We start from the raw sequence: 13779 nt of genomic DNA on the forward strand, positions 1-13779 counted from the left end.
TTTACACATTACTAACAAAAAGATTTTGTTTGGTGTTTGTTACGTGGCTTTATGACTATAACTGTGCTGTCCAAAATTTCCAAACCTGCCCCTTGTCTTTGGACACTTTGCACTCACTTCTTGCTACCCCAATGAAGAAACCTTGAAAATCCTCCAGGACTTTCTGCTCGGCATCCTGGTTGTTCTGGAGCCCATTTTCAGCCATGTCTGTGCCTAAATCCAGGGTAAGTCTGAGATGGCTTGGGGCTCTGTCTTCCTAAAAAATTTCCACAAGATGCACCAGCTGCGAAAGCTGTTTTGAGCATCTAAATAAGTAAAATATGTATGAGTAATATGAGTAATAGCTGATTAAAAAATATTCTGTCACAAATATACCAAGGATTTTTGAGCATTATGGCTTAATGAGTTTTGAGGAGCTCTGTGCATTTAATTGATGTTGCCTTCTAAAAATTCCGAATTATAAGGCCAGAGTATTTAATTACATATACATTAAAATATATTTAGTCTATTTAGTTAAATGCTTTCTAGGCGAGATAATTAAAACACAGAAGGCAGAGTCTTCTGGCACTTGGGTAGGGAAGCCTCACTGCTGGCCTGAGACTGGCCATGGATCTCAGAATCCAAAAATTTGTGTAATAGACTGAAAAGGTTGTATTTCTTTATTAGCTGTTCCCCAAAATCCCAGAGGATGTCAAAGTACTTTAACTTCCATCACTGCATGGAATCTTTCAGGTCTGAATGGCAGCACACAGCTGCTGGAGGGGCTTTCTGAATTCTGTTATAGCTCTATAATCTCTGGGCAAAACAGTGAAGAGTCATTGGCAAGTGAAATGCTCAAAATCCATGAGGTGTTTTATTCTTTGAATGATCAACCGTGATCCCAAAAACATTTTCCAAGGGTTTAACTGATTTCAACTGAAAATATTACAAATATGTAATAAAAGTAGTAATTGACTTTTTTTTTTTTTTTTTTTTTTGGTGAGTTGTAGCTTTCTTTTTCTAACAAGTCCTTATTCTGTGCAAACAAAATTTGTATGTTTAGAGTACATGCAGAAACAACAAATCATTCCGCGGTTATTACAAAAATAAATATTTCTTTAGGTCTGGTTGTTTGTGACTTCATGTGAATGTGTGTAAATAGTGATTTGCTGCCAGAGTTTGAAAAAGAAGCACCAATTTGAGGCAGCAAGTGTCCTTAGGTGGGCTGCTGAATGAAAATTAACAGATTCTGGATATTTTCATTGCTGCTCTCCCATATTAATTTCTGAAGGTGCAGGTTGACGTGGGGTCGTTTTGGTAGTTGTCCCCTCACTGTATATGTAAGAAGAAATAATAAAGGGAAAACCATGACTAATGGATGTGTTCTGTTTAGTTCCAAATCAGTTGAGACCTCTGTTCCTTCTCCAAACGTTTATGAAATTGTACACTGAAGATTCTAGAGATGTAATGAATAATGATTGAGGGATGGCTGACCTATATGGCAGGATGCAGATGATGTATTAGGAAGGCACAGGGGCAGCTGCTTATAATAATTCCCATTTATGTGTTATGAAGAAAGAATCAGAACAATTTCAGTCCACTCCTATTAATCTCTTAGAAGTGGGGCAAAAGTATTTGCTGATCAACAGTGTCAAACCCTGCAAAGAAATCCAGTAGGATGAATTGCAGAGAATTTTCCTTGCTTCTGGCAGGAGGTCATCCATCAGGACTCTAAGTCCTGTGTTAGAGGCTTGCCCTAAAATGAAGCCTGTCTGACAAGGATCCACATTTCTGTCTGCTGGCAGCTGGCAATAAGGGTATTTTTGCTGACCTTTTAGCCAATATTTTTAGAAAAAGGGAAGTTAGACATTAGGCATTTGTTTCCAAAATTCATGGAGTTAAGCAGTGTGGTTTTTTTTCTTTTGCATTGAACAAGTAAACATTTAAATATTTTTGTGTCAGTATTAGATTACACATGGTTCTGAGTTTTCCTGCTGCTGTCTGAACCCTGACTTAGTGATTTTCTTGTTGCTCAGTTTTCTGTCAGTACTGCTTGTTAGACTGAGGGGGATTTCTGGAGATGGTTGTTTAATTCACCCATTTTCTGGAGAGCCATAAGCTTCTCTTGCCTGCTGGCTATTCCCTTTGTGAATCTAGGCATTCCCTCATGGAAGGAAGTACAACTTTCTAACTTGCAGAGAAAGCAACCTGGGTGTTCAGGGTTATGGGGTGGAAAAGTTTGGTGGGCTGTGACTTTGCTTCTTTGTGGAAGAGAAGTCACAGCTCTGCCTTCTTTACTGGCCGTGACAGAGGTCTACAGTTGCTTATGGGACTTTGGGGATATGGTGAGGCCTTTTCTGTTGAATTTCTGTGTAATTCCAAACAGTGTGAACTTTTCAAATCGCTTGAGAAGTGCCCCAGATGGTGTGACATTCTGCTTCATGGGAAGATTTGAAAGTATTCCCTTTGCATACTCTCTGGTTAACTATTTCATTACGTTTGAAATGGGAGAACACCAAAGCCAAGAACGCTGTTGACATTTTGGTGGTGTTTGTTTAACCTCCTAGTGCACAAGCTACATTTGTTGAAAAATATTATTCTTACCTTTGCAAATCATCAGTAATTAATTCCCTTGGAAATATCTACTGCTGCACACAGCCAGCTTGGGAGGCTGCTGACAGATCACAGTTTTACATCAGGTGCTAACAAATTGATTATTAAATTTCATAACTAACTGATTTATAGCAACAATTTAATTTCTGTATCTCTCTAATGTATTCACTTACTGTATTTTCAAATAGTGCAGAGGAGTTGGATTGCTTAGTTGCTTCTAATGGTGAATTGTGCACAGCATGTGAGATCTGAATGACTTCCCCAGTGCAAAGGTTAGTAAAGTATCAGAGGCTTTGTGAAGTGCACAGAATACTAGCTGCATTTCAGCTCAGGTATTCACATTTAAGATTGTCCCGGCTAATTCTACATGCTTTTTAACTTTGACTAAATTGTAGGTACACTTACCAGCACGGGGAGGATTTTCTGGGACTGGTGTGCACTGTGCAGTTGGAGCAGTGTGTTCCTGAGCCTCGAGCAGCAGTGACTACCTGATATAACAGAGCAGATTCAGTTCAGGTCCCAGTGCCCACCTAAATGGCACTGGTAGCCCATGTTAGCTCCCTTGGTGGGATGTAAGTAAGTGCTTTAATACATTTTAAGGAGACATAGAGGCAAATTTTCATAATGCTCTGCAGGGTCTCAGCTTTAGTGTTTAAAAAAATATTTAATGTGTGGGTGTCATGGTTAGAGGGAGCACTTGGTCATGTCGGTACCAGGAGTAAACACCATGGAAAATCTCCTTTGCTGCTAACATCCTTTGTTGGCCTTATCTGTGCCTGTGATGCAGAATTACAAACTATTTTGAACCGAGGGGGCATTTTAATTTCTTTTCCTTGGGCTCAGGAGGAAGCCTCATGCAGATCCCAGCAATGTTTTTAATGAACTTGTGAAATCAAGGTCATGGTTCTGCTATCACTTGAAAATACTCCTGTCATAAAGCAAAGCTGCAGTGCCAGATGTGTGGTGTGAATTGTCACGTATCTTAAAACTTTTGTCCCTGCATAATGACACGTTCAGTGACACAGAGCTCTGCACCATTGAGATTAGAATCTGTCATCTGTGGCTGAAATTCATAACGGCACAGTGGCTGTTACCCAGGTAATCTCATTCATTTCCTGGTGTGCAAATGGCCGGGTCACAAAAACTTAGATGACAATTTTCAGTAATTGGACCTTTGTTAGCAGTCTGACGAGAGACACCGATAGCTTAATGGATGTGGATCCAGATCTGAGAGGTGGCTTTTTTCTGAGCTGAAGTGAAGCACAACATCAGTGTCTATTCATGCAACTCTTTAGGTTTCGTTTCTGTGGAGTTATCTAGGAAAAAAAATCCTTTTTTATGTAGCATTTAAAACCACTAGTGCTAATTAAAAAGAAAGGAATTATACAAGGGAATCTGATACTAACTTTTCAGTATGATAATGGTTTAAAATGTTTCTGAATTTATTTTTCTATTTTTCCACAGTTTCTTTAAAGCAAAATATTGTAAATAATGTTAATTTTACGGTCTCTTAAGCCTGAATTACTTTTACTTTGAAAAAATGAGAGATGCACTTTGAAAAATACAAATCTCATGAAATGGAAGCATAATTTTAGTTGTTTTATAAAATCCACTTAAATGACCTAAAAATTAAAAAAATTACTAAGTTTTATAATTTCGTAGTTCTAGAATCTTCTTTTTAATTAATTGAGCTGGCAGATTTAGGTAGAGAGTGTGTATTTCCCTTCTGGTAGTATTGTGTATTTACTAATAATGAAAGATACTACTAGGATAGGTGGAATACGTGAATCCTTTTTTCTGTGATTTGTTACTTCCTAGTGCACGCTACAATCATCAAATAGAATGATAATCTTTTAAAAAGTATCATTTGTTTTGGAGGGAATAGTGATGGTATTTTTGGTATTGCTGCCGCATTCCTGTGCTACAGTTCTCATCCAGGAGGCTCTTATACCAAAAACTGCATCTGTGTTGGAGAAACTTGTTCCTTTTTTCCCCAGCAGATCTACAAATCTGTAAATTAATTCTTGCTAGAGCTTTTCATAAAGTCTCATAAGAGGTGATGAATCATCCAAAGTTCCATGCCCTCTCAAGCTTCAAGCAGCTTTGTTTTCCTCTTGGCAGATGCATTTCAAAACAGGCAAAATGAACTCTGGATTAAATAATTTTGATAAAAAGTGCCTCAAAAGATCTGTTACCTTCTAAAGAATATGATCCTGCAAAACTCAGTGAATATCCTGCTTGTGCTGTGTTGAGTGAGGCTGCAAAGATTAAAGAGCTACCTTTTTTTTTTTGCCATTTGGTTTGAACAGAAAGAACTTTGCCTTTGTAAGGTCAGTCCCTGTTTATCCCTTTTTTTTTGCCATTTGGTTTGAACAGAAAGAACTTTGCCTTTGTAAGGACAGTCCCTGTTTCTTTTGTGGGTGCAGTATGTATGCAGAGATATTCTGTGTTCGGGTGTCACTGCCCAAAAAGGCAAATCAGAAATCCAACACTTCAGACACTGAGCCTCTCAAAGTGCAGAGATGTTTCACTCCGCTTCTGGAGCTTATGGTTAAAATTTTCCAAGTTGGCAAAGGAACAGATAATAGATTGTTAACTTCTTATTGAAGCACACTACACTGGTAACTTCCCAATGGGCTGGAAGTCAAAATTTATTTTAATAAGAAAATACAGCCTACTCTTTATGTCCATCCTTATGCATTTCTTTCAGTATTCAACTAAGGTGTGCTTGATTCCCCCTGAAATGTTTTTTTGAAAACTGAGTTATCAAAATTTGGTGCTTTCAAACATGCCTGAAGGAATATAATTACTTAGGTTAGTTTGACACCTGGGGCTTCATGTTTCACATTATTTTCCAGAATTCCTTCTGCAGGTGCTCAGAGCTGCAGTATTCATGTCCTTCAATCATGTGGGGAAAGGTTCTGACTCTGTCTTCTGCCATCCTATGTGTGTAGGGCAGTGAGGAGGCACTTGAGAAGGACAGAGGGCAAGCAGTTATTTTTCCTAATTGTGCTTCATTTATTACCTTCAGAATTAGAGTTTATGTTGAGCGTTGATTTTGTCTCATGGGATTGCAGTAAAGACATAATAGGATGGAATAGGCTGAACAAATGTGACAGATCTTAATATTCTGGCGTTGGGACATCACAACTGTTAGTGCAGGAATTTTTTCGGCTGTCTTTATTTTGTGTGACTTTTCCAAATTAAATATACCAGGGCTAGGGATGCCAGATGCAGGCTCTCAAACCTGAGGTTCTCAGCTCAGGTAGGGCTTGCTGAGGTCTGCTGCGTCAGGCTCTGACTCAAGGACAAGAACACGCTGTCGGTGCCAAGGTTTGCTCAGAGATGATGCAATCTAGCAAATGCAGATCCATCTGAGGTCCGAGGACCAGAGACTTTGCTGTGTTTCGTAAGGGTTTGGAAAAAGACAAGAAAGAACAGAAAAGGGCATTTGTCCTTGATCTTGCTGTGGAGGTTGGGAAGGCTGCAAGGTGTAGTATCCTGAGATTACACTGGAGACCTCAAGGAATCTGAAGTTTTCTGGACCTGTTTTTTGAATGAGAGAGGTATGTGCCAGCCTAGGTTCTTTTCTAGCTTAGATTGGTAGAATCTTACCCTTTCATTTCAAGTTCCTTTATCATGGCATTTCTGTTTAAACTGGGTTAGGTGAGTTCAGTGAGGAAGGATTCTGTCTCAAGGATCTCATATGTATTTTGTACAATTTTTCCACCAAAGATTACAGCTTCTGGAGAATGTTATTATTTTTCCATCTCAGTCTTGCATTTTTTAACAGCATACTTATCAGCTGCAGAAATGTAAAATGTGTCCATGTGCCCCTTTGCATTGTGTCTTTATTTCTTAATCACTTTCCCCCTACCAATTGTGCAGGTGTCATGTACCCCATACAAGAAAGTGGTAGGAGTTGCTCCTCCCCCAGGAAAAGTTTCTTTTCTAAAGTTTCCCCACTGGCAATTGGGAGGGCAGTGACAGTGCTGTTGTGTGACATTTTGCCTTTTATTCTGTGCCCTTTCTCCAAGGGGGTGTCACTGTGGGGTCAGCGGGACCCTGAGTGGGGCTGCTGGAACCAATGGGAATCAGCTCCTTTCCACAGAAACCAGCCAGCCAAATCCCTCACACATGCACCCCATTCACACAGGGGTGTAATTACATGTATTTAATTGATATTTCTTTGTATTTTGATTTTTTCAGGCCCCTCCACATCCTGGTCTGCAATGCTGCCGTGTTTTCTCCTCCCTGGTCCTTGACGGAGGACGGCCTGGAGTCCACCTTCCAGGTGAACCACCTGGGACATTTCTATCTTGTCCAGCTCCTGGAAGATGTTTTATGCCAGTCAGCTCCTGCCAGGGTTGTCGTGGTGTCCTCTGAGTCCCACAGGTTGGTGAATTTGAACTTTGGTTTTGCATTAATCCTTAGAGCATGAAATAGTTTGGGCACAACCACAAAAGTTTCTGAAAATGAAGGTCCTTGCTCTCAAGCATGTGCCTTTGAATAATCTTTTTAAAAATAGAAGCATTACTAATGCCTGTGGATGTTTCTGGATTTGGCTCTGTTGCTGGATAAAGCATGTTCTAGTTTTATAACGGTATGTAGATATTTTTTTGATCGTTCTTTGTGTGAATGCAGATTTTCGCCGCCTTTCAGACCACTCATTGATTTTGTGAGGAGATGGAATAATAATTGATTAAATCTGAATGGCATGACCTATATTGATTTGTCATTCAACAACTTCAACATCTTAGCAAGAAGAATGTGCAGATATTTTAGCAGGAGAAACAATGCAATTAAAAACTGCTAGATGAAATCCAGTTGTTTTATAATGAGAAATTAGGGAATTCAATGCAGACATTAGCTGTATAATTGTAAAATGGGAAGTAGTGTAGCTAATACATATTACAAATCTGGCTATGCCTCTTTTGGTGAATTTTTTAATTAAAATGTTAGATGCTCATTTTTTCAACTGCCAGGAAAAGTACAGTTGGCAAAAAAGATGTTGATGAGGTTTGCCTTATTTCAGATCTGCTTGTGTTTTTGTGTTAATAACTGAAAAGATAGTTTTGATTTAAATAAAGTTCTTTGTGCAAAATCAATGCCCCAGTTCTGAATTTTACTGGGCATTTTTACAGGCACAAACCACTTACTCCTTGCTGATTTAGTTCAAGAGCTGCAGGATTAAGTCTCTAACATCCAGCTTTAAACATTACTGTTGATTTCTATTTCACTTTTGGTCGTGTGTAGCAGCTCTAGCAAACTAAAAGGAAGAATGTGTGAGTGCCTTTTTTTTTCCTCCTGTCTTCATATTTCTGAAATGTTTTAGTGACCCAGAATGAAGCTTATTTTTTTTAATCATGTTTCCATAAAATGTAACCCCAGGGACCTGGTAGAGAGAGACCAGCCAAGGGTCGGGCTGAAACCTTTATCACTTCCAAACACAGGGGCTTATGGTATAAATGACACACTGCAGATAGATTTACTTTTACCATTTTAAATTTATGATGGCTGAAATGAAAGGAAGCAATAGAAAATGCCAGTAATAATCCTCCCCACTGTTAAAAGACATGAAATGTCTAGTAATTAGGTGGTAACAAAATCTGGACATCCTTATCTTTGCAAATCACACCAGGTTTGTGAAAGCAAGTAGCAGAGTCCTGTTAGGAGTGAGGGCAGCTACTGCAGGGCAGGCGAGATAGCTCTAGAAATAAATCTGCCAACTCCAATCACTTGCCAGATGTGGAGGGCACAATGGGATATGTATAAATGAGCTGTTATTTAATGGGAGATTATGTTGAATTGTCAGCTGCTTGTTCCCCCTTGTAAGTTTGTATCTCTGATAGTATTTTAAATGACATCTTTGTTTTTCACTGCATTAAGTGCTGTGTGTAACCAGGGCTCGCATCTCTGGACATCTTTATCTGTGTTTTTGAAAACATTTTGAAAGTGCTCATTGCTAAGTCAGAGAGATCAGCCAAGGTTTAGAGAAGCCTATAAGGAAATAAGTAACAGTCTGTGTTTAAATAAAATAATTTACACAACTAGTAAATTTCCCTTTTTCTAAGGAGTCCAAATAATGTCTTGCAGCTTATCACTTAGACTGATCATTGTAAATAACTGTGCTTTCCCCAGCCCCCAGTCTGTTTAATGGGAAGAAGTTCATGTAAGGAGTTAGTTAGGTATTATTAGGTAGTCGTTCTTTCTGACCTACTTGAGAACTCTGAGCCTTAAACCATGTCGTAAAACAGAAGTGTTGGTATCTAATTACTTCCATAAACCTTGACTGGATCTTTTTGCTGGAGTCAAGACCCCCTGTTAGGGGAAAAATAAAGTCCCATGTTTGCAGAAAATGCTACCCTGCACTGCTCCAAGGCAAAATATTTATTTGCCTCTTTGGTTCTTTGTTCATTTCTAGTTACTTCTCTGGATTCAGCACAAATGAATTCTGTTTCAATTAAGCTTTTGGGTACTTTAAGCACATCATATTAAAATCAGAATAATAAGTAAGTTGACTTTCCTTCTGTCTTTATTTCTGTGTTGTTAATTTGATTGTACAGCCCTTATTCCCCTGAATTCAATGAGACTGACTCAGATAAGCACACTTGCAGGACTGGACTCAAAATATGCCACCATGTTTCCTTTGTACAGGAACACACAAAGAGTTTTATTTATAGATTATTTTTGGTGTCATAAGTGATTACGTGCAGTATGAATATAGGAAATTCCTCCCAGTATAGTCCCGTTAATTTCAGAAATGTATTTTATCTAACTGAAAATTATGAAAGAGAAATCGGGTTGTTGAAATTGAAGGGCTAATTCTGCAAGACACAGAGCATCCTGGATTCCTCTTGAGTTCAAATACTGTATTGCTTTTCTCTGGGTGTATTATAATTCTGCTCACAGAATGAATGTAGAAATTCCAGCTGATCTCTTCATTTCTGGGCATGAGATGCAAAATTAGTAAAGATATTTTAAAATGTTTTTCTAGTGTGTACTATAATTATGTTTATCCCTGTTCTCCCCAGCTGATTCTGAAAACTGAGTATTAAAAAGAGCTTGCTAAATCCTTTTTATTTTTAGTAGCTCCTCTGAATGAAACATAGGTCTGTAACTAAATGCAGTATTATTTTCTAATATTAAGATATACCAGTAAATTAATAAATGAAATTGTAAGAACTGGGAGGAGAAATGCTTTATGGAAATTTCCTTTTCTTCATCTAAATATCTTTAGAACATTCACTACTTTGTTTCTTTCCTTTTTTTTTAATAACAAACAGCTGGTGTTTAATGACTCTGTCAGACCCAATTAAAAAACGTCAACTAGTTACTTTGATTTGTGTTCAGCCATGCCATGGGTATACTTAAAAACATTATACTCTGCCAGAACTCATTTTGGCTTTGTTTACATTTATCTTTTAAACATATAAGACTATTGATGGCAAGTTACCAAGGTTATAACCCCTTTATATTCATCAATTTTTAATCTAAAAAAAAGCTTAAGAGGCAGTGAGACTCATCCACAGTTACTTGAACACTTAAATGTAAGTGTGCTGTGTTTGAGCACTGGATGAAATGATCAGGGGATGGGAAGAAGGGGAAAAGATTCTGGGTTGCTCTGCTTTTAATGCAGAGTTATTTTATCCTACATTATTTCCTTCAAACTGATCATGTTTTTATGGGAAGATGACAAAATGTGTTTGCTTGTTTGTTTTTTTAAATTTAAAATAAAGTGATTTGTAAGTTACATACAATGTCTTTAAACCATCAACCTGTTTTCTGAGTTGTTTTTGTTTATTGTTTGCTGTTTCTAATTATCCAATAATTTTACTACCATGTTATATGAGACTGTTCCTTGGGTCTCAGGCAATTTCCAGTAGATGCTTTCAACTGCTAAATAAGCTGTTGTTTTATGTTGGTTCTGGCCAGGATCTACTCTGTTGTCTACATTTTATGTTGTTCTTAATGAGAGCGAAATTAACTCTGGGGTATCTAAGGCATATTTACTGTTTTTCAGATTTACAGAAATTAAAGACTCCTCTGGAAAGCTTGATTTCAGCCTGCTTTCTCCATCTAAGAAGGAATATTGGGCTATGTTGGCCTACAACCGCTCCAAGCTTTGCAATATCCTGTTCTCCAACGAGCTGAACCGACGCCTCTCTCCCCATGGGGTGACATCCAACTCAGTCCATCCTGGAAATATGATTTATTCCTCCCTTCACCGTAACTGGTGGGTGTACACTCTGCTGTTTACCTTGGCTCGACCTTTCACCAAATCCATGGTAAGTGCACGCCTTAAACTATTTTGTGCATCTTCCTTTTTTTCAAATCGGGGAGAGAAGTTGTAAAAATCCAGATGTATGTATCTACCTCTTGCCTTTTATGACCATGATCCTGGTTTTAGTGGCAAAAATCATGCCAAGACAGTGCTCTAGAAGAGGATTCTTCAACCACTCAAGATTTACTTTGTCAATCTTCTGTTAAGGAACCTTCTAAGATGGAGTGCATGACCTTGTTTGAATATATGATTTTCACTGTGATTAAGTACATACTGTGTCTTAGGTGTGGGGTACTTTAGAATTATTTCTGTGCTCAGGATACGTAAAACATCAAAAAAATTGTTTTGGCTTTTAAGTGGAATATGTTGACTGCATTTTTTATGTAAACAGATGCCCTAGTTAGAAAAGATACTACAGACATTATTAATGGCTGAGGGAAAGTGCTTTCAGTGGTAAAAGCACCTTCATTCATATTTAAAAAAAAGCAACAACCCAACAATTTTCTTGATTCTTATAAAGTGCTGATGACAATGGGCGTTTTCCATTTGTCTCCATTGGATTTTGGACTGGAACCATGACATAATGAAAGGCAATGCAGTTCTTCCATCACCAAGGTTATGAGTCTTTATTATATAAGAATTTGCAGCACCTCCAGCACTTGGAGGGGTTACTCTTATGCTTTGAAACTCTGAGCCAATTATTTATGAGGAGTCCAAAGTATTTTTTAGGCAGAGAATGGCATTTACTTCACTGAGGAGTGGCTTCCTTTAACCTTATAGACTGTTTCTCATTCCTTTTTCACTGACAAAGAGGGTTGTTCCCAAAAAGAGGAGCAGGGAGAAGCAGTCTCCCTTGAATGTTTGCTTCTATGAATCAGAGAAATGAAAAGATCCATACCCCTGCAGAATCTTAGTTTATACTGGGATGATGTGTGTGGAAAACACAGGGTGTTTAAAAATCTGATTACATGTCCATAAAATAAAAATACTGGATCTTCAGTAAGACCTGTGGAGCAAAAATATAAACACTTCAGTGTTGACCACGTGTCAGTCAGGAGAGCCCTCACACCTCCAACCTCTGCCTGCATTTTGCAGCCTGTACATCTGCAAAGCCTATTTATGTCCACAAGATTGATACCTGAGTGCTCTGGCACCTTGGGAAAAGTAATAATATCTTTCAACAACATGTTTTTTTGACCAGGACCTATAAAACCATGTCTCTGCTGTGTTCGGGATTGTTTGTAAAACAAATTCTTGAAGTTCTCCTGAGAATGTGTAAGTGAATGTTATCAAAATCCCGTGAAAAGGATCCAGTCTGTGGATGTTTGTGAATTGTTAGTTTTATTTACTCTGACATATTTTCACAAAGGGAACCTTTTGTGTTTGTTGCTCAGGAAATCTTATCCTCTAAGGAACAAAATGAAACACTGATGTTAATTTTGAATTCTTCGAAAGAATTGATAGATTTTTAAATAGTGTCTATTAATGGGTATTAAATATAAGAGAATGCAAAGTACAGGAAAAGATATCAGCACTGAAAAACAGTGCACTCTGGTCCAACCCAAATCACTTCTGTTAAGTCCTTCATGTTTGTATTTCACTGAGGTTATTTGAATGTCATGATGGAGGTATGGGCTGAGGTTAAGAATCAGTTTTACAACTCATATTCTGATATGAGTTATGTTCCCCTGGAGTCTACCAATGTTTCAATAGCCAGTAAAGCTAGAAAAGTGCCCCTTCCTGGGTATGCAAACAAGCTGAGCTGAAATTCTCAACATCATCTGTGTAACAGTTTCTATTTTAAGGCTTGTAGGGAGCAAATGATTTTCTGCTGCTGTTTCTTTTTTTAGGGATTCTGCTGTTATCAACCTGGAAATGAGTTTGCTAGGGATCTTTTCCTGGGCCTCCTCTCTCTGTTTCTGTGGCAGCTCACTCTGGAGTTTTAGATGAGCGTTTTGGTCAGAAAGTTGGGAGTGATCTCAAAGCTTTACAGCTGCAGTCCCAAGGTGGTGAGCTGCTCGTTCCTGAGTTTTCTAAGGATGTCTGCATTGCACAATGCAGCATGATGCAGCAGCATTTAAAGTAGTTTGAGCTGGGCTGGGCCCATCACTGGAATTGAGCTTGGAGACAAGGTTGTGTGGAGAGAGGGGAGGTTTGGCAGCCCAGACAAGGAGCCACACAGAAATGCCTGGACCTGTTTTGATCTCTAAGGCTGTAGCTTTAGCTGCTGCAGATTTTGGTGTGTGCAGAGCCCAATCCTTCCTGGAGCCAGTTTGAAACTGTTTGCTATGTTCTGATCTATTGGGCTCCTGGAGTCTGCATAGACGCATGAATATATAGATACATGTCTATATACACAGAGAAACTGCAGCTGCACATACCTGATACATACCTGATTCTAAGGCCTTTTGGCATTATTGAGGTGTCCAGGAAGTAGTTTGAAGTAGAGCAATGGAAACTGAAAACTATTCCTTTCCTTCCCACCCATCTCTTTTCGAAATCTAAAATCCACAAGGATTTCTACACAGAAATTTAGAAGAAATATTTTGCAGAAAGAAATAATTGCCATTTTATTATTGAAGTATTTGTAGCCCTACTAATGTCAAAAGGCCTCTTTTTTACTTACCACTAAATAGTTACTGAGTAAGTTGGGGATGCTTAGATTATAATTAAATGCCAAAGTAAACAAGTGGCCACTGTAAAAAACAAATTGCAAGAGAAGCTCTGAAAGTACCTGTGTAGGCCATGTATATATTTAGCTGGTTTGATCTAAGGCTCCAGGGTTTTGGGTTTTTTTCTTTCTACCTCTTTTATTCTCTTCTCTCTTTCCCTCTCTCTTTACAAACTGACTCAAGAAAAGTTTGAGTGAGTTGGTTTCTTTATTTTAAATAAATGGTAGTCAT

The 13779-nt window shown here is 38.3% G+C and overlaps 1 protein-coding gene across 3 annotated transcripts in view; it reads left to right on the forward strand.

Moving 5' to 3' along the window:
• WWOX (WW domain containing oxidoreductase) overlaps positions 1-13779 on the forward strand; it is a 476999-nt gene that overhangs the window by 98731 nt on the left and 364489 nt on the right. For all 3 annotated transcript variants that reach the window (XM_066194643.1, XM_066194644.1, XM_066194645.1), the window contains exons 7-8: positions 6802-6987; positions 10616-10880. In XM_066194643.1, the coding sequence (XP_066050740.1) occupies positions 6802-6987; positions 10616-10880 (451 nt within the window). The remainder of the gene's footprint in view (positions 1-6801; positions 6988-10615; positions 10881-13779) is intronic.

This window comes from Chamaea fasciata, unplaced genomic scaffold (assembly GCF_029207755.1).
Source record: "Chamaea fasciata isolate MVZ Bird 193981 ecotype frontalis unplaced genomic scaffold, bChaFas1.0.hap1 SCAF_12, whole genome shotgun sequence".
NCBI lineage: Eukaryota > Metazoa > Chordata > Aves > Passeriformes > Sylviidae > Chamaea > Chamaea fasciata.